The 21,322-nt window shown below is 51.2% G+C and overlaps 1 protein-coding gene across 1 annotated transcript in view; it reads right to left on the reverse strand.

The window, feature by feature from the left end:
• Positions 1 to 18,720: 18,720 nt before the first annotated feature.
• SMAD6 (SMAD family member 6) overlaps positions 18,721 to 21,322 on the reverse strand; it is a 37,704-nt gene continuing 35,102 nt past the window's right edge. The window contains exon 4 of the mRNA XM_054642042.2: positions 18,721 to 19,676. Within this exon, the coding sequence (XP_054498017.1) occupies positions 19,135 to 19,676 (542 nt within the window). The 3' untranslated portion in view covers positions 18,721 to 19,134. The remainder of the gene's footprint in view (positions 19,677 to 21,322) is intronic.

The raw sequence follows: 21,322 nt of genomic DNA on the forward strand, positions 1-21,322 counted from the left end.
CTGCCAAAGCGAGTGCCAGAATTTCCCTCCTCCTTTTCCCATCTTTGGAAGAAGCTGCTCTGTGCAACCACCCCAAAACTACTCTGTCACCCAGAGAGCTCTCCCTGCTCTCTGCCTGCCTCCAAAGCCTCTCCCCTGCTCAGGGTGCCAGATCAACCCCAAAATCCCAGCTGCAGACATGCCCTGTGCTTCACTCACATCTTTTACCCTCCCACAGGAGGTCTCTGCTGCTCCCCCAAAGCTCCACAATTCTGACAGAAGCAATAAAACCCTGCCCAGCAAATCTGCCCAAGAGCAGCCCTGCAGCTGAAGTGACAATTCCTCATGGAAATCCACAGCTGACAGAGGTTTGGGAGCAAACAGGGCAGGATATCCCTGGAAACACCTCCTCTGGCTGCCAGCTGCAGCCTGCAGATCCTTCCATTCCCAGTTCTCCACCACTGGGGTTCATGTGAGGCCAGCAGGAGCTGCTGCCCCATTCCCAAGGCTGTCCCACCCCGAGGGCAGCACAGGGAAGCTTTTCCTGCTGCCATCCATCCCCACTTCACTCCCATCATCTGGGAGATAAGAGCTGCAGGTAACTGCCATGACCTTCATCAGCCAGGTTTCTGCTGGTGATGGGCAGAGCCCCAGCAAAACTCCTGATCCCAGCACCCAGGAATGCTCCTCTCCCAAAGGGAAAAGCTCCAGCTTCTTGAAATTGAGGTTATTTTTCCCCACAGCATTCCCAAAGGCTGGTGACCAACATCTGTCAGGAATCCCACCAGCTCCAGGCTCTGCAGCACAGCTCCAGCCAGGGCTCCCATCTCACCCTCCCCATCTGATCAGGAAGAATTCAAACCATCTGCACAGTCACTGGCTGTGTGCTAATGGCAACTGGCAGAACACGTTCCTGTTTTATCTCAGAGGCTTCTGCTCTCAATGTGAGGCGTTGGATCCATCACCAGAGCTTCCCACCAGGCTTCCTGCACTGCCTGTCACTGCACAGAGAAGCTTTTCCCACCAAAAAGGCAGCCCAGCCCCTCCTCTGCACACCCCCAGGCAGGCCTTGCTCTGCCCCCTCCACAGGGAGATGTTTGGAAGCATCAGGCGCTCACTGCTTTGCCTTCTGATCTCCCCAAAATCTAATCCCAGCCTAAAATCCCTCCAGGCCCTAAAGGACAACTGATGACATCAGCCCAAACTGATGGAAATCAGTTATTGCAACTTGCACACGGAGGCGTGGCCTGAAAATGGCATTTTTGGCTTTCTGACAGGAAAAGGGAAATGCAAACCATGAGATGCCTTTTTTTGAAGCTTGATAGGGACGAACTTGGGAGTGGTTTATCAGACATATGCACGGCACGTGGCCTCTGGGTTTTCCCGTGGCTGAATCCTTTCTTGAGGTTTCTGGTGTGGGCTGAGCAGCCTTTGAAGCTGCTGGCTGAGGCTGCTCAGCAGGAGGAAACGTTCAGGACCCAGAACCTGGGGGAGCTGAACCCACTCTGTCAGGGGAAGCCACATCAGACACATCCCAAATGCCACTTCCATCATCCCCCAGTCCTTCAGCACAGGATGTCTCTGCCACCAGCGCAGGGAGCCCTGTCCTTGTGCCAGAGTCCCTCTCTGTGCACTCAGTGCCTTCATCCAAGCCTCCCCAAAGAGAGCAGGGTTTCCACCAGTTCATTTCCAAAAGGTTTTTCAATGCTGACCACAAGTGAAACAGACCAAGAACTCCCCAGATTTATTCTGGCTGGTTTCAGTGTGAGAAGTAAGAAAGTTTCCAAGCTATCCCTGCTCACCTACTGAGCTAAACAGGTTTATAAAGGGGGAAAAATAAAATTAAAAATTAAAAAAATCAGGATTTCAAACCCAGCACTGGAGGTGTGATCCCACTGTGATCCCACCTCTCCTGCCCACACCCAAGAGCTCCATCGAAGCAGAGCTGATGGGCAATAACCACGGTACTTTTCACCAACCCTGCCCTGAACCACATCCATCTCCTGCCCCATTTATTCCGTACCCAGTCTGCAATCCAACACCTTCAGGCATTCCTGCTACTCAAGGGTTAACATATTCCCTGCTCACACACCTGAGGAGGGTAAGACAGAGGCTTTGGTGCTGATTAATCATTAGCAGTTTCCTCAGCATTATTAAAAAACCATTCACACCCAAGCAGCTGCTCTAAGACCCTTCGAGGTGCTTTAAGTAGCAAAACATCACAAATGCAAAAGGAGCTTTTTTGGGAAAATTTAAAAGGGGTTAAACTCCCTGCAGGGCCACCTCAGGTGCAGCAAGGTTCAGCTGAGATAATGCACCAAGGCTGTTTGCTCCAGGAGGGACTTTGCACATGGATTCTCATGGTGATCTCTACGGAAAAGTGCTGGGAAATATCTTTTTTATTTGTATTGATGTTGTTATCAATTTCTGGGAAATATTATTGTTATAAATAACAATAAATGATATTACTATATCATTATTATATATTTATTATATATTGTTACATATATATAGTTATATATGTAGTTACCTATATATAGCTATATATATAGCATCAATAACAATAAATTATATTGTCAAATCTATATCAATTTGACAATTGATGATGCCAATTGATATTATCAAATGCTGAGAAATGTTGGGTTTTTTTGTTTTTTTTGTACTGTTATTATTTTTTCTTGTTTATATTGATATTGTTACCAAGTACATTCCTGGCCTCCAAGTACAACCTTGGCTCCAAAAGGGACCTTAAGCATCCTGGAGGAGCAAAAGCATCTCAGTGGATTAATTCTCATGATAAAGCTCCATCAGCACTGGAGCTGAATTCCATGGGAGACTCTTTGCCATTTTTAGCAGACAGATAGTTTAAAAAAAAATTACTTTTAAAATCTCTTTGGATCATTAATATAACTTTACACTTTCCTGAGGCACCTTCAGAGAGCTGTGTGGGTACATTGCAAACAAATGGGCTGGAAAGTTGGGTGTGACCTCCATCCTGGCAGGGCTGGTTCTAAACAAAGGGCACTTTGCCCCTCCAGTGCCACAGGCTGCACACCAGGACAGAGCTGGAACATTTACCTGTCCCTACAGGCACAGGGAACAGGAGGTGACTGATCTTATGAAATCTGCTCATTAATGTTTGTGATGATTCCCAGATGAGAGTCCCTAATTATTTCACAGCACACCCAGTTCCTTATCAAGGGACCTGCTCATAACCCCACAGCCCAGAACACTGCTCTGCTTTCATCCAGCCCAATTTGGGAGTGCCCAGGCTGGGGCAGTGCAGAACATTTCTTGTTCAAGCCAAGCCCTTGAAGAACAAATCAGGGTTTTAGAGCCCAGCCTAGGCAGGAAGGTAAAACCAAATTCAAAATGCAAGATCCACTGTCCATGAAGAGCACTGGGACCACTGATCCCATCTAAAGCCACCAAGCTCCTGCACGCCCCTTTTATCCCCAGCCTGGTGGGGCTGGCAGCAATTCCATTGTGGTGTCTGCCCTGGCATCCCTGGAGAACCTGCCCAGCTCCAACCCCAGCTGCTCCAGCAGGGCCTGGAGCAGCTCCAGAGGGTCCCAGCAGGGACAGAGCCCATCCCTGCCCGGCCTCTGCTGGAGCTGCCAAGGGGAGAGGCCAGTGAGCAGGGTCCTGCACAGGGAACATCACAGGTGGGCTCCCAACCTTCTCCATGCTCTGGGAACATGGGATGGACACTGGGATGGACACAGCAGCCAGGTGATTTTGAGGGGGAGGTGGTTGCTCAGGTGAAGTTCCTCATTCCAAATTATTTTTTCTTGCACTGCTCAGAACACCTCTCCCTCTGCTCTTGGGAAAAAGGCAGCATCAGATTTTCCAGCAGGACAAGCCCTGTGTGGCAGGAACATTTTCTTTCAGCAGCGTGCTAAGAAGTGCAAAGGGTCACGGGAGCTCTGGGATGACATCAGCCTCTTTACTATTAATCCTGTGTTGAATATTATCCAGGAGAGAGTAATTTTTAATGGGGCCCTGGTTCTTCTTGTTTAAACTTGCACATACCTGAGCTACTTTTAGGCCTAAACCCACTGAAAAGAAAATAATGCAGCTTGGCTTTAGTGCAAGCAAGAGAAGTGCTAATTCCACCTTCTTTTATCTCCACATTTACTCAGTAGTACAGAGTAAATAGACCAAAATGGAGATTATTACATTAAGGCACACCTAAGAATACTACACCGTCCTTAATGCCAATTAACTCTGGGGCCTTTCAACATTGCACTCACTCAGAGCACCCTTCAGATAACACAGCTGATAGAGGAGGTGAAAAAAGTGGTCTGATCAGCAGCACTGGGGAAAGCTGAGCTTCCAGGAGCAGAATGAAAGCCTTTCTCCTGGCAGCACACAGAATTTTTTGTCCTGCAGGTCTCCAGGGCTTTATCAATGTCTAACCCATTTCCAACCCCTCCACGCTGTTATTAAATACAAGAGATGAGCCCCAAGCTGCAGGAAAGGGATGCAGGAACCCAGTTTTGGTGCTAATCCCAGGTTTACCAATAAAGCTGGGTGTAAATGAGCTGGGCAGCTGTGCTAGGCTTGCCCACAGAATCACAGCCTGGTTTGGGAAGGAGGGAATCAGGAATCAGCTCGTTGCACTCCCTGCCATGGGCAGGGACACCTTGCAGTGCCCCAGCTGCTCCAAGGCCTGGCCAGCCTGGCCTCTCAGCTGCAGGGAGGAAAGGGGCAATCAGACATCCTGGCCCCAGCACAGCCCAGAGCTCTCTTCTTCCACAGGAGCACAAACTGCCAAAGGAGCCACGACCCTTTGTGTGAGCCAGGCAACAAACTCCAGACACCAGAAATGGATTTTCCCTGCCACGATGGAGGTCACACCCAACTTTCCAGCCCATTTGTTTGCAGTGTACCCACACAGCTCTCTGAAGGTGCCCCAGAAAAGCCTCCAGGAAGTTTAAAGTTGCATTAATGATGCAAAGAGATTTTAAAAGTAATTTTTTTTTAAGAACCATCTGTCTGCTAAAAATGGCAAAGAGTCTCCCATGGAATTCAGCTCCAGTGCTGATGCCCAGTGACACAGCTGGACACCAGCAGCAGTGCCAGCAAAGGAGACCCTGGTCCCCATGGCTCCTTCCACACATTCCTGCTCCCAGATAAGCCCAGGATGCCCAGAGCTGAGCAAGAGGAACCCCAGCCAAGTGGGGAAATCAGAGCTGACAAGGAGGAGGCTGCAGGGCCTGAATGCTCCTCAGTCAGAGAGGGAGTTTTTAATTTTCATGCTCTAAATTAAGTCATCATTGGTTATTCCTGAGATGGAAGGTATGATCTCCCTTTCTAAATATACACCTGGAAGGCTGCCAGGGGAACACAGCCTCCAAAACCAACAGGCAATGCAGCCTGCAGGAGAGGAGAAGCCCTCAGAGACCTCGGGAGCTGCTGGAAAGGTTTTCCACAGCAGGGAGAGGAAACCTTGGCTGCACTGTGGATCAGGAGAGCCCCTGGTCCTGAGCAGAGGAGCAGCTGAGGAGGCAGAGCAGCCCTGAAGCTCAAAGGAACTGCAGAGGGCTCCTGGCGTGGTGGGATGGTCCTGAGGAGGACAGGAGGAGCTGGAGCTGCTCTGGATGAGCTCAGCTCCTTTCAGAGCTGCTCATGGCAAGGGCACAGCTGGAATTGGCTCCCCAGGGGGACAGGAGCTCCCTGACAGGCTCCAGACTGGGACAGAACCCACAGGAGGAAGATCCAGGATCCTCCCAAGGGTGGGATGTTCCAGGAGCCACCACACCGGGGGCAAGGCAGTGCTGTGGGCACTGCAGGAGGCCCTACAAAACAAAACTTCCAACTTCAGCCTTGCTCATCAAGCCCAAAGAGTGATGATTAATTAGGGGAATGATCACTAATGGCACCACCCTACAAAGACCCTGAAATTCTAAATATCACCTTAATTTTACAACTTGTTAAAAGCAAGGGTCTTGCCTGAAACCAGATTTAGGATTTGGACCACAGTCCATTATTTCCCAGTTTACCAAACTGGGGCATGGCTCACTCCAGATTTCCTATCACAGCAGCTCCCCCACTTCTATGCTGCCAAAAAGCTTCTCCTCCACACTTGAAAATGAATTAATGTAATGAATAATGCATCCATATTTCCATTTTAAAAATGATTCTCCCAAATGATGGCTGGATTTCTAAAAGACTGCCCCAGACGTAGGCAAGAGACAGGGCCACTCCAGCTCCCTGCTAACGGGGTGTTAAATTATCCCAATTACAAGTGCTGCAGTGTCACATCTTTAGCTCGGTAACAAGCAGCAAAATCTTGGCACGGCTTTTGGCCAAAGGCAATTGCTTATCAAAGGCAGTGCCAGAGAAGAATGATTACTATTTCCTAATGCATCAGAGGAATGCTGCAGTGGGATGCAGAGCTTCATTAGCCAGAGACAAGCCCATTGTGGTGCCGTGGCTTCCACCGTGGCAGGGAGGTCTGCGGGAAGAGGCTCCTGTTGGAAGGAGAGGAGCAGAGCCCAGCCAGGGCCACCGGGCCGTGTAAATTCACCCCCTGCTCCTCCTGGTTTGTTTAGAAAGCTCAGGGGTTTGTGTTTACCGAGCTGAATTCAGAGAGAGGCCAGCAGCAGCACAGAGAGCATTTCTGAGAGGAGGATTTATGGAATTATGGAATCCTTTAAGCTGGAAAAGACCCCTAAGGTCAAGTCCAACCATTAACAAACACCACCAAAAGCAGCCTGGCTGCAGGAGGAGCCAGCCAAGCTGGGATGGGGGTCCCAAGGGCTGCTGCCTCCAGCAAACCTTCAGCACCAAGCTCAGCCCCACCTGAAAAAAGGAGGGATAAAGATCTGCTACCCTGAGCAACGCCCAGACCTTTGCAGGATACACAGCACACCAATTGATCCTGTTTGGAGGGCCAGGAGCACATCAGGATTGCTCTGAGTGCCACAGACTCCCAGATTCAGGGATTTAGACTTGTCTGGAAATCCTGCAGCACTCAGGCAGCCCTGCATCCCAATCCTGCTGGAACCTGGATGAGCAGAGCCTGCACTGAAGGGAAAAATAACACAGGGGGAGGAAGAAAGTCAGCTGAACTTTGTTTAACCCCACAACGAGTGCAAAGGGATTTCTTATTTTCTTCCCTCTGGTTTGTCCATCCCTAATTAGTATCTCAGAGAAAGCCATGTTGGAGTTGTGTAACCCCACAGAGCAGGGAGGCTCGGCCAGGACTGCCTGGGGTTGCAGAAATTCAGAGTTTTTGCTCTGTCCTCCCAGCACTTCTCCCAGGACAGACCACGGCGTGTGCCAAGGACCAAACTGCCAGACATCACAGCCCTCTCTGGCCCAAAAAGTCCTCAAAGGGTGACCAAAATTGGAATGTCTGGAGGCTGGAGCTCCCTGGCCTGCAGCCAGCACTGGGAACATGCTGGACTGGACCAGGCAGGAGGGATAAGGACTTCACCATCCAAAGATTGGCCCATAAAAGCTGTTGTGGACAATTCCCCCACATTTTGCCCATTTAATCTCAAGGGTGAGGAGCTTTGGAAGTTGTAGCACCTCAGGCAGAGCTCCTAGAGGGGCAGGAGACTGAGATGGGGTGGGAAGGATGCAACCCCCTCTCCATCCCAAACCCCAGGGCCAGCAGCTCTCTCAGGGGATGCAAATATCAACTATCAACCACTGACAATCAGGATTGCTCATCCTGATTGAGCAGGTATTTATGGGGTGCTTCCAGGAGCTCTGAGGCAGGGAACTGTGGACACTGCCTGGAAAGCCTGTGAAGGCTGAAGTTGGATTTTAAGGGCTATTTCCTGGCACTGGGTGTGTCAGGAATATTCATTCATAACTGCCAATTCACACCAAAAATCCCAGACTTGCCATTAGAAGTCAGGCCTAAGAGCTCAACCAGGCCAGGGAACAAAACCAGTGCTGAATGATCCATTATCCAGCCAAGGGAGTTAAATAAAACCACCGTGACTTCCTAACAAGCCAAAATATGAGACTGCTCACTCAGAAACCTTTGATCCTGGAGGACAACAAGTGCTTAAAAGGAATCTCATCCATTCACCAATTCCTCCCACTCACGGGCTACCAAACCTGGCCAGGACATTCCTTTGTGGAGAGATGAAGATTTTACACCAGATGTTGGAGCCTGAGCTTCAGAGCCCCACAGAGCCTGGTTCACCAGGACTTGGTGCTGCCTGGAAGGTTCCAGGGGTGTCCCCAGCCCACACCCACCACAGCAGGGCCCACAGCTGGCTGCTCCTGGAGCCACCAACAGCCAGAGGAGGGGGCTCCTTGGGAGGGATTTACTCCAGAGGAGACACATCCTTCCTGATAATGTGCTCCAGCTTCCTATTCCCTGTTCACATCTGGGCTGTATTTCTAGGTAGCCAATTTAGCCCCGTGGTTCCACACATGGCACCGCAGCATCGCCCTCCCTACTCAGAGAAAACCCTTCCTCTGCTGAGAAACAACCCCCAGCAGCTCCTAAAGCTCGACAAGGAGTGGCCAACATGAAGGAACAACAGAGCAGGGGGGGGAGGAAAAAGGAATAAAACACAGAATGAAGCGGTGTGACAGCTCTGGAAAAAAGCAAGCAGCAATGATGCCGTTTGTATAAGATATTCCGAGAGCCGGTGTCAGTCCATCATGGTTTGTATTAAAGCCAGATGGAGATCATCTCCTCTTCAAAGAGAAGTGGCTGTAGTTGTTACAGTCGGCCAGCTGGTTCTGAGCTCCCCTTTTCCCTGCAGTGTAATATATCCCGTGCTCGTTGGAGCTCACGTCCCATGGAATATCTGTGCAATTTGTAACCAGCACACAATGCGGCTCAGCTGTAATTCCATAAATCACCCCGCAGCCTCCGTTTAAGAATAAATCTTCTGATGGCTCTGCCTTGCAAAGGACCAAGCAAAGGTTTGAAAGGGTTTGGGTTTTTTTGGTTTTTGTTTTTTTTCTCCTCCTCGCCTTTCGAAGAGGAAAAGAGATTCAAAGACAAAATCCACAAGGGGTCAGTGTCTTGGCAGAAATCCTCCTCCAGCGCTGAGGAACACAGGCATGGCCCCAGCTCCAGGATGTTTTTAATACTCCGAGACAAGGGAAGGATTTGTGGGGGCAGGGGGTTGATTTTGATGTTTCTCCCTGCCTCCTTTTTTAATGAAAAAAAGCAACTCAAGCAGCAATTCTGCTTTGCTGCGCTGTTTTTCTGCTTCGGCACGAGTGACCTCTGAGGAGTGGGAGAGCCCTGGCGGGGGATGCTGACCTTGGACCTGCCCTGCTCAGCCAGGGGGAGGCTGGGGCCAGGCAGGGAGGGGGCTCAGCCCCAGCAGCTTTCCCAGGGCTCAGACACATCCCCTGTGGGGCCACGGTGGTGCCACAGTGGGGTCACAGCCCCTCCATGCTGGAGCAGCTCCACGGCGAGCTCAGGGTGCTCCCAGTGTGGGGGTGTCACCCCCAGCGGGCCTGGGGACATCGCACAGGCAGGATGGAGCAAGGTGAGGCTGCACAGCAAAGTGAAAAGGGTCAGTAACACCCCAAAGCTCAGCCCAAACCCACATCCCACCACGGGGCTGGTGTGGAACTGAACTTGTGCTCACACAAAGCCTCAGAGCCCTAAATAAAGCCCAGCCCCAAATCCTTCCCTCTCTTTATACCAAAAGCAGGTCTAAAGGAGGGATGGAAACTACAGCACCTTCAAGGTCCCTTCCAACCCAACCCATCCTGGGGGGAGCAGAGCATTTCCCAGCCCTTCTCTAAACAGCAGCCCCAGAGGTGTTTCTAAAATAAATAAAGAACATGTCCAGTGTTGCTGCTGAAGCTCATTCATGACCACATAAGAAGTAGGCTGAGCTTCCCAAGCCCATCTGCTGCATTTTCCTGCCCACATGGAGGATTCAGGGCTGTTTTCTGATTTTCCCCTGACTCAGGGGCTGCTGCTCCAAGAGGTGATGCCCAGGGGCTCACAAGCCTTGACTTGGTCTCCCTGCCTCAGGTGTGTGGCACCAGATCAGCCAAAGGCACAGGAGGGGTCTCTGAGGGGGGCTGTAGGTTGGTGAGAGAGGAAGGATTGCCCAAGTCTTACTCAAGGAGCAGCTCTGACCTCCCACCCTCCCTCCACACACCACCACTTACTTATCTTGGAGGAAACATTTCACAACACCACATTAAAAAAATTCTTTTACATTTAATAAACCAAAGTTTATGACCATTAAGCTGCTATCAAAAGCCTTCTGGAAATCTCATCTCAGCTTGTCTTATTTCAGGCTGAAAAGCTCCAACCATGTTGGTTAACTCCAAAAATCACCACAAACCCCCTTTCATCTTGCTTGATCCCAGCTCATGTGCACATTTCTGTGAGAAGTTTCCTAAGCAGGAATCCAAGGCTATCAAGGTTTTTTTTTAAGGGAAAAGCAAAGCTGAGCTCAGTTCCCATCAGGGCACCTCACATGAAGCCACCTCAGATGCTGGGAGGCTCCTGCCCGAGTTCCTACAGCTGCACTGCAATCCCACAGGTTACTGATCCCAACAGCAGCAAAAATCCTGCTCATTTAACCCCAGCTGGGCCACATCTCCAAGTTCAGGGATTGATAAATCTGGGAAGCAGAGTGGAAGAAAGTTCTGCCATCACATTGCCACAGATGGAGGGCGATGTCAGATGTTCCCTCCAGCCTTTCAGGAGAGCAGAGCTTGGATCCTACCAGGGATTTCTCTGCCAACACAACCAGCTGGAGGAGGGGAGGATTTGCCCACAAGCAGAGGGGATCTCATGGAGCAGAAACACAACTCAGCAGGGACTTTCCTGTGGGAGGCTCAGAAAAGCAGAACAGCCTCTCTGACCATCCTCATGTACCTGGACCTTCAGATCCAGCAGCAAACCTCACACTCAGAAATCCACACCTTGGGCAGTTCCAAGAAGCAATAATGGGTTAATTATGGACTTGCCAAAGCTATTTTTAACTGCTGCTGTGACAGAAGAGCTGCAGAAGCTGCTCCAGCACCAGCTTCCCTGGGCTGATGGTCCCACTCCATCCCCAGCATGAGAGCTGCACCAAGGGCTGGCTCAGAGTCCTCAGAAGAAAGAGAAAAACATGCTGAATTCCCCAGCATTTGAATCACGGAAGTGTTTGCCAAGAATGGGCCTCCCTCGTTCCAGTTTCATAATTCCTCAACGCTCTCAGCCCCGCTCAGACCCCGTTTGGGTAATAATTAACTGTTCCCAGCACAGCTCCAGCTTGGCACACAGGCCTTCCAAATTAACAGCACTGAGGAGTTTATTTCTGTTAATTGCACTGTTTTGGAAGGAGAAGAGGAAGGAAAGCAATTTCCAGAGACGTGTGGGGGTTTTCTTCTCACCCTTCCCCCCGGCATCCTTCGGGAGAAGGCGCTTCACGCCCACCACGGAGCTTCCCCAGCATTGGGCTGTGGTTTCAATCCCGCATCCCCAAAGAGAACACAGATCCCTGCTGCCAGGGGAGGAGGCCCAGCCCTGCTCCACACACAGCCCCAGGGGTGGTGGTGACTCAGTTCCCTTCCTGGAGGGGTTGGTGCCACCAGCCTGGAGAGCCTCGTGTCCCAAATGCCACCCACAACCCGACTCGCCCAGCGCTGGGACCATCAGAGATGGACAAGGACAGAGGATGGGGATGAATGAGACCAGCAGGGACCAAGCAGAACCTTCTCCCTCCAAAACCTGCCAGGGAAGCCCTGGGGACCCTTCCCTTTGCTCCCTTCCCTGTTCTCTCCCACTGCCCATGCTTGTCCCTGGGATGCCAGGCTAGGGCACGCCCTGGGGACAGAGCCAGGCTGTGACCTGCTGCCACTGTGACTGAATCACACAGGCAGGAAATCAAAAATGTTTTGTGGCCACTTCAGTTGGTTACTGCCCCACCTTGGGGTGCAGAGACACTGGGGGACCCAGCAAGTGCCACTGTCTCCTGCCCTATTATCACACATTCCATGGCAATGGAAAACCCATCCTGGAAAGAGGCCAAAGACACTTTATTATTAAAAAAAAATTTAAAATTAATAAATAAAGAAGCTTCTGTGAGTGTTTCATAGAAGAGAACAATCTCCTTTCCTCTTCCCTGTGACACAGCTTGGTGCCCGCTCTCTGTCAGCACAGTGGAGTCCCCAGCCAGTCCCACCAGCCCTGGCACAAGGCCACCAAGCTTGTCACCCAACCCCAGCTGGCAGCTGGAGGGTGCTGAGGCTCCCAGCACCGCCAGGGCTGTGGAAGGAAGGAGCTGGGAAGCACCAGCCTCTGAGGAAACTGCTGGCAGCAGTTTGAGAGCAGCAAGGAAACCCTGAGCTCTGGGCTTCCTCCTGACCACAGTGCAGGGAGATGCCACCAGCCCATGGCCCTGGCACTCCCAGAGCAGCTCCCAGTGCCAACCCCTCCCACAGATGTGATCATAGCAAGCACAATCCCATAAACAGCATCCAGATGTGCTTTGGGAGGCTCCATAAACCTTCTTGATCTCCTGACAATGGTGCCCAGAAGGACTTGGAAAGCTGACAGAACTCTTTGAAGTTTTATGTGACGTGCTTTGGACATCCACAGCAACTGCTCCATGGTCCCCATCCCACCGGGCTGAGCACCCTTCCCACATCCCCAGGTGCTGCTGGGGCAGGAGCACGAGCCTGAAGCTGCTGGATTCAGGAATTGGGGAGCCTGGAGGCTGCCCCACCCTTTATCTCCACCCTGGGGGTCTGGAAACCGCTCTGGCATCACCCGAGGAAAGCAGCACTTGGGACACTTCCTCTGCTTCCCTGTCCAGGCTGAAAATACTGTGGGAAAAATTATTCCCAGGGAGCAATTTGCTATCTCCAAGCCTGGCAGTGAGCAGAACGTGAGGGGCAGGAAAAGCAGAGGAGCAGCACTTCCCAAATCCAGAGGGGAGCTGAGGGGCGTCATTTTCAGCCAAGTTTCCTAAGGAAACAAGGAATGAGCCACCCTGCCAGCCCATCCCCTCAATTCCTGAAGCACTGACTTGCTTTTACCCAGAACCGTGTGAGGATGAGCCCGAGCCAAAGCCATTCCTGGGGGTCTGAATGCCACCCCACAGCCCCTCCTGTCCCTGCAGGGAAGCAGCACCAAAATCCTGCTTCAAAGAGGAGCCACCAGAGATGGCCCAGCCTCCAAGCCACAGCCAGAGCTGCATCTTCTCAGGCAAGCAGGAAAATCCAAGCCCCAGATGCAATTCCACGCCAGCTGGAGCCCCCCAGGCCCCTCCTCAACAAACTCCTTCATTTTCTCCAAAGCTTTGCCTCTCCACCAGCCCCCACAAGTGGGGTGCACCTCCCACCACCCTCCCAGAGCTCCAGGCCACTTCCCCAAGGTCCATTTGCAGCTTTGTCCCCCTCAGCCCCGTGGCAGGGCTGGAGGAAGGCTGGGAGAGTCACATTTCCCCAAGAAATTCCGGGAAAAGCACTCCTGCTTTTAATGAGAAGACTTTTTTTTTTTTTCCCTCTGCTCTCTTCCATAGCCAAGCTAATAAAAATGGAAAGCACTAAGAAATTCCAGCAGAAGGGAGGTGCGGGGGAGGAGCAAAGGGAAGATCCCACTCATTTAAACCTATCCTAAGCAGGAGATAATTAGCCACATATATCCCAGAAAGAATAGCAACAGTATATGCAATTATTGGGAATGCACACTTTAAGAGCATTTGCCAAAAATGCCTGTTTTTATTAAAAAGGAATGGTTTCACAAAGGCCCAACTGTAAGAAAGGTTGTAATTTGCCCAAATAAAACTTAATTTGATCCATGGAATAGCTGTGGTTTATTGTGTAATATATGTGCTATGTGTTTTAATTTAATAGAATCCAATATAATTGTAAGCCAGTTGAGTTTCAGAGCAATTTTGGGTTGTTCTCACAGTGTGCAGAGCACAGATGCCACTTTGTGCATCACACCAGCACATCCATAAATCAGGAATATAGGAAGGATTATCCACAAAGCAGCAAGTAATGCTTCATCACGCCCCAGACAGAAAATAAGACCTTTGAGGGGAGCAAAAGGAGTTATTCACAGGAAATAACTCTGGATGCTCTGCACTCAGCCAGGCTCCTGGATGCAGTTTTGGGGTGCTGGAGCAGCCCCAGGTATCACCCAGCAGACAGTGATGCCATGGGCCCCCTTGCAGAGCCCCCAGCCCACCCCAGGGGAGGGGAGATGGAGGTGAATCCTTATTTTTGCTTTCTAGGAAAGTCGTGGTCCCTGCTGGACACACACAAGAGCAGATCCTGTTCTCCCACCAGGCAGCTCAGGACACACAGAGGGGAGGTACAGGATCTCCCCTCCCCAGCACAGCTCTGCAGCACCCAGCTCCCATTTCCCCCAAAGCTGAGCTTAAACCAGCCAGGGAGCAGCAGATCCACCACCAGCCTCTCCCCAAGCCCCCAGCCATGCCCTGCACCAGCAGCAGTTCCCCACACCAGCTCTCTCCACAAGGCATTGGGATGGATGAGATTTAATTTTTTTTGTCCTGGTGTTTGTCAGGAAAAACCCCACAACCCCCTCTGGCTGCTGAGGCTCATCCCACATCCCTGAGAGGCACCAGCAGCTCCATCCTCTGAGCCAGCACCACCCTGGGCAGCTGTTAAAGCTCCTCCTCCACCTCAATCCCACCCCGGAGCAGGCAGAGCCCCAGCCTGGAGCACCCAGGGCTTTGGGAAGCGCAGGTTGGTGTGTGAGCAGCTCTGCTAAAAGCATTAACACACGTCCCAAAGAGCTGGAGACCTTCCACCACTCACAGCCCATGAAGCCAAGCAGCCTCACACCCCAAACCAAACCTCAGCTCCCTTCTCTACACCAAAAGGGATTTTTGTCCTCTCCCTTGGTAGCCCACACAGAGTCCTGAATTTGAATTCCAGCTCTGAATTATATATTGAACAAGCCCCCCACTTCCACTGTGGAGATAAAGCCCTGAGAAGGAGGATTATGGCCCAAAGACTGGCAGCCCCCAGAAAACTGTGGCCAGACCTGTGCCACAAAGGGCTCTCAGCCTCTCTTTTTCGTAAGACCTGAGAGTGGATGAATTTAGCAATAATTTCTTTTCCATTCTGGCTGCTGAAACACATTTCTCAGTCATAGCAGCAGTGAAGTCAAGGACTGGGATGATGAATGTCTGCTCACAGGAGGAGCAGCAGCCTCTGGGACCCACCAGCAGCAACTGGCTGCTCCTCCCCAGCCCAGTACATGACTTAAACCCCATTATTGCTAAATTAAGAGGATCCTATCAAATAAACACAGTCCACACACCAAAGCCTGCAAGGACTCAGGTCCAATATGAGAATTACTAATTCAGGACTTCCACTGGAGTGGACTCGGGGTACATGCACAACACCAGGAGAACCCAGGTGATGCCTCCAGCCAAGCCTTAGCACTCACAGAAAAACTGTCCATGAATTTCACTGCTCAAACACCAGCTCAGAACATCTCCCTGTCCCACCACCCTCAGGTGACCCACGGAGAGCCAGGTGAGCCACTCCACCCACCCCAGGCTCTGCAGCAGCATGGAGAGAGCTGCCTGCTCCCTGCCAAGGCCGTGCCCTGGGGCAGCTCCACCTTAGGAGTCACTGCCTCAGAGGGGTGACAGTCACCAGCTGAGGCACCAAAGCCACCCAGCAGCCCTGTCCTGCAATAAAACCATCCCCTCTCACCCATAAAGCAGAGCAGCTCCGGGTCAGTGCCCAGCTGGGCCCTCAGCACCAGGACAAAGCTGTGTTTGCTGAGGGATCCCCGCCCCGGCCCCTGAGGGCTGCTGAGGGCTCCCCGCCCCGGGGCCCGAGGGCTGCTGAGGGATCCCTGCCCCGGGCCCCTGAGGGCTGCTGAGGGATCCCTGCCTGAGCGCTCTGAGGGCTGCTGAGGGCTCCCCGTCCCGGGGCCCGAGGGCTGCTGAGGGATCCCTGCCCCGGGCCCCTGAGGGCTGCTGAGGGATCCCTGCCCCGGGCCCCTGAGGGCTCTGAGGGCTGCTGAGGGATCCCTGCCCCGGGCCCCTGAGGGCTGCTGAGGGATCCCGGCCTTGGCACCACAACAGCAGACGCTCAGAACTCCCTCAGCTCAGTGTGACCCTGGGTGTTTCAGTACTGCTACAGGGAAAAAAAAACCCTCATTTCCCCACTGCACTGCCCAAAATAGGCACCTGATGATTTGTAACCACAGGGGCGACCCAAAAGCCTCCTCAGGACAAAGCTGAGCCAGCTCCAGCTCAAAAGGAGCCACAGAGACGCCACAGATCAGGCCAAGCACAGGCCAGCACCCTCCTGTGAGGGAGCTCTTCAATTTCTACCCCTAAAATGCTCTAAAACACCACACAGATCCAACAACAGGGAACATTCCACTTACCTCAGGTACTGGGAGAGCACAATTCCTGCAGGAAGGAGGAAAATCCCACATGGAGAAGCTCAGGAGGCAGCTCAGAAAAGAGCAGGGTTGTGGCCATCCTGCTTATATAGCTGTGGGTGCTGTACAGCAGGACCCCATCAGCTCCTTAACCAACCCCAACCGTGCCCAGCTGCTCCTGCAACCCTGGCAGGAAATTCACTCCTCCTTCCCCATGGCAGTGCCCTCCACCCACAGCCACCACCCCAGGGCTGCTCCAGGTGACATTTCCCAGCCCCAGGTCCATCCCCACTGCGGGGAAGGCTCCGGCTGAGCTCTGAGAGTCCAGTGTGGAGCTCAACTGCTTTGAAGTCCTAAAGCTCCTGTAAAGAGTTCTAAGTTTTGATGATTATAAGGTATTAAAGGGGCAAAATGAGACAGAAAAGGATACTTGATGTCTTATTTTGTTGCCTCTCCATAAAATCCTTTTTTATTCCCTTTAAAGCCCCGCTGTCAACTGAAATAAAACTCCAGATTTATTCCTGGGGAAGCGCATGAGTAATGAAAAAAAAGAGAATTAAGCACCACCAGTGGATTGCACAAGGGAAAGCCCCGAGTTAACCCTCAAATCCGTCCTTGGTGCTGTTTTGTCCAAAATTATGGATGAAGTGGGTAGAAAGTGGAAAATGGTGGCACTGCTCCACAAGGAGAAGAACAGGGAGCAAAGGTGTGAATGTGGTGTGGGAAATGCTGGGGAAAAGAAAAGGAAACAAAAAAAGCAATGTTTGCTGGTGCTCCCCAGGTAAAATGAGGACAGTATTGAGAAAAATCTTTTAAAAGCCCCCAAAACATAAAAGTGGCCTCTTGATAGACTGTGTGAAAGCGATACAACAAAGGAGGTGGGTGGTTTGGCAGGACCCACCAAACCTAAGCCAAAGGGATAAAAAAACCCCTGCAAAGCTCTTGAAAGCTGCTTTAAATGAGAGTGACATGTTTTGACACCGTTCCCTAAGAATGGCTGTAACACAAACAAAAATTAATGATGTCAAGTATTAATACTGATGCTGCAGGAATTCAACCAATGTGGTCCTAATTAAACATCAAATATGGTTATAATTTGAAAAATGACTGCGGGAATGTCATTGCAACATTCCCTGCTCAGATCTCTCCAGCATCCACCCAGGTTCCTGTGTTTCCCTGTGGGATGCAGCCCCCACCTTCCTCCATCCCTGGAAATCTCCAGGGCCAGACTGGACGGGGCTTGGAGCACCCTGGGATGGTGGAAGGTGTGCAACAAGGTGACATTTCAGGTCTCCTCCAACCCAAACCACTCCAGGATTCCACAATTCTGCGATTCCCCATCCTCACTCGTGGCTGTGGCAGGAACATCAGGGACAGGTGCCAAAATGCAGGACCCTGACATGCACCAGAAGAGCTTTTGAGTGGTAAATTCAGGCCCTATTTAACCCTTCGAGGTCTCATTGAATCTTTTTCTCTGCAAATACGAAGGTGACAAAAACATCCTCTGCAACCTTGAAAGCTTCCCAGTCACTGGGCTCCAGAGGCTGGGATTTTATGGAAATCAAAGGCACAGACTGGAATTGTAGCAGAACTCCAGGACTTGGCAGAGCTCCTCCCTGGCAATAAATAACTTCCCTGACCAAGCAAAGCCCGTGTCCAATCTGCCCCTGCCAGGCCCAGCACAAGTCAGAGCAAAGGAGCTGATTTTATCCAGGATTTCCAGGCAGAGTAAATCAGCTGAGACAGGCACATCTGACCAGGACATTTTTTTGGCTGCAGCTGCTCCTCAGAGTAAATATATTCTTCCCAAACACTCCTGGATCATTTATTGCCTGGATGACAGACTGGGAGATCTACAGGACAAAGCTGCTCATGGCTCCTCCGAGGCACTGGAGACGTTCCCAAAATCCAGGCCATGCTCCAGTGGAGGATCCACCCAACCATGAGTTGTCCAAAACCTCCATTTGTTTCTCAACCATCAAACACGTCTGGGACGTGCAGGGCTCACAGACAACCCCTGGGTAAGGCAAAAAATCCAAACTGGTACTGCTGGGCAGCTTTGTGGCCGTGCAATACTCTGCTTTTCTCCAAGACCTACTGATTAGCACTGATGAAGATTAATCTGCACAGCATGGATGTGCACCCTCATCCCCACCCTGTTCTGTGTTATCAGAGAGGTCAGACAGCCCTGGGTGAGAAGAGCTACAGATCTTCCTCTCACCTCCTCCCAGTGTTCCCTGGCACTCCAACTGGCCTCACTCACCCTCCTCTTGGAGCCAGCTGCAGCCTTCCAACTCATTTATTGCTTTTCCAGGGTCCTGGCTGAGATGGGAGACAGCAGCTGCCCTCTGGAACCCCCCTGACTGCTGCCAACTTCAGCTGGGGGGGGAAGAAAAAAGACAAATCCCCCCCCATAATGCGAATACTTTATTATCAATGAGTGACTGGTATTAGCTTTTTGTCTGGGTATTAATAATATTTCAAAAAACCATACATCAAAATTAGGGCTTTCTCCTATTTTTGCTGTATAATTTTTGTTGTTTTTTTTTCTTTTTTTTAAAAATCTGTATTGAAAGAATTATATAAGCCAAAGTGCATTTTCTGTTTTTTGTCCATATACACATTGCACCATACATAAATAATTACATTGTAAAAATGACTCCATAATTACAAGTATAATATATATTTTCATATAATATATAAAACTTTATATTAAATCTAGGTAGATGATATTTGGGATAGTCTGTGTCTTTTTTTTTTTTTTCTTTTTTTTTTCTTTTTGTGTGTGTGTGTTTTGTTGCTGTTGATGTTTTCCTTTCCTCGGAGAGTTACCGGTTGTTGCTGAGTAAGATCTCCAGCCAACACGGACACGACGTGATGAACTGTCTGGAATAACAGGGCCCCCAGCCCTTGGCGAAGCTGATCCGGACGCTGTTGGGGTCGTAGGGCCCGTCTGCATAATCCAGCTCGGCCGTGTGCTGCAGCAGGCAGGACTTCTCGTAGTCAAACACCTTGATGGAGTAGCCCGGCATCACCTTGCGCACGATCAGAGTCCTGCAGTTGGGGATGTCCAGTGTCGGGGAGTTGACGAAGATGGGATGCTCGCTGCGGTTGTAGGCCCACACCCCGTCCGGTTCCTTGCTCAGTAAAATCCCGTAGCCGATTTTACTTCGAGTCCTTCTCACAGTCTCGCTCCTGTTGTCCAGGTTTAGCTGTCCGAGGCAGAAGCCGTTTCCTTGAGGTAGGTCGTAGAAGATACTGACAGACTGTTCGTACACTGTGTAGAGGCGGCCCACGCGCGTCCGGTGCTCCCAGTAGGCCACGTTGCACCAATGGCTCCTCTTCACGGCATCGGGCGACGTGCTGGCGTCTGTGGGGACAGAGAGCGAGTCAGGAGTGCTGGGATCACCTGGGGAACCACAGGGATAGAGCCTGGGAAACAGCTCCTCCCACCCATCAGCTCTGCTCAGTGAGAATTTGAACTTGCGCTCAACTCAACCCAGTCCTTGCGTTCAACACAAATCTCATGTTCAACCCAAAGACGGTGCTCAACCCAAAATTTGTGTTCAACACAAATTTCACACTCAACTCAAAACTTGTGTCCAAGACAAAGCTGGAATTTATTTCGAAGTTCATGCTCAAGCTAAAACTTGTGTTCAACACAAACTCCATATTCAACCTAAACTTGTATTTAACCTGAAATTCATGCTCAGCCTAAAACTCATGCTCAACCCAAAGCTTGTGTTCAACACAAACTTCATGTTCAACCCTGTATTTGCGTTCAACCCAAACTTGTATTTAACCCAAAATTTGCATTCACCTCAAAAGTTCTGTTTAACCCAAAGTTTGTGCTCAACCCAAAGTCCATCTTGAACCCAAAGTTGGTGCTCAACCCAAATCCTGTCTTCAGAGGTGTTAAATGCCACTAAGACTGGTGGTCAAGCCCAGGCTGGAGATCCCACAGGATGCCCACCATCTCCCTTGAGCTCAGCACATCTCTCTCCATTTAATGTCCAACCCTGCATCCACAGCTGGGCCCGCGTGTCCTCAGGATATTTGCATTCCTCCCACTGGAGCTGGTATGGACACTGTGCCGGTATCCTGAGCCTGGTGGCTCCCCAGCACCCCTGTAACCCCACCTTCCAGGCCAAACTTGTGCCGAGCTGACCCCCAGATGTCCAGGATGTGCCTGGATGAGCGACCCGCCGGGTGTCTCCTCAGTGTAATATTCTCTGACAGCCACGCTGATGTTCCCATGGGGAACATGAAATCTGAGGAAGTGTTTCATGCCAAGGGGGAGTAGCTGCTAGGAACTATACATGTCCTTCTAAAAACCCACTGGAACTCTCCAGACAATGAGAGACGTCTCTTCTTTCTAGGAATTACACTCAGGGAAGACGGGAGGGACGCAGGCTGCCAGAAATCTGTTTAATCTATGATGCCTCCAGAATTTATGATGTCTCCAGAAGGAAGACAGGAAGAGAAGGAGCCCCAAAGAGGGCGAATTAACCACTTGCTGAACACCATTCCTGCTCCTGCCGCACCGGTTAAGGGAAAACCGCCGTGGAATTTCCAGTGAGGAGCTCTGCTCTGCTCTGGGCTGGCTGTGCTCCGTGGCCAGCATTAAGCTCCCTGACAATCCCTCACGTGCCCGTGGCCTGCTGACCCCGGTGCCTCCGTGCCATCATGTCCCATTAACTCGCCCGCGGGGTGATGCCATTATTTTGCTCCAGAGCCCCCATTGACACACCGGATTTCAGGCCCAGCCCTCCAGCCCCGCTTCTTTTCAGGCTCAAATTACCCCGGAGGAGAGCGGGCTCCCCTCCCCATTAACCAGCTTTGAATTAAGCGGCTTTGTTGGAGTTTAACTGGAGTTGTAACTATACAAATTTAAGGGGAGGGCCGAGGGGGAGGGGGTGACGGGGCAGGCAGGGAGGCAGCAGGATGCCCTTTGCTGTGGGCAATGCTCATCAGCCTGAAGCAGCCCCTTCACCCACCACAGGTCACATTCTGGGG

This window comes from Agelaius phoeniceus, chromosome 13 (genome assembly GCF_051311805.1).
Source record: "Agelaius phoeniceus isolate bAgePho1 chromosome 13, bAgePho1.hap1, whole genome shotgun sequence".
Classification (NCBI taxonomy): Eukaryota; Metazoa; Chordata; class Aves; order Passeriformes; family Icteridae; genus Agelaius; species Agelaius phoeniceus.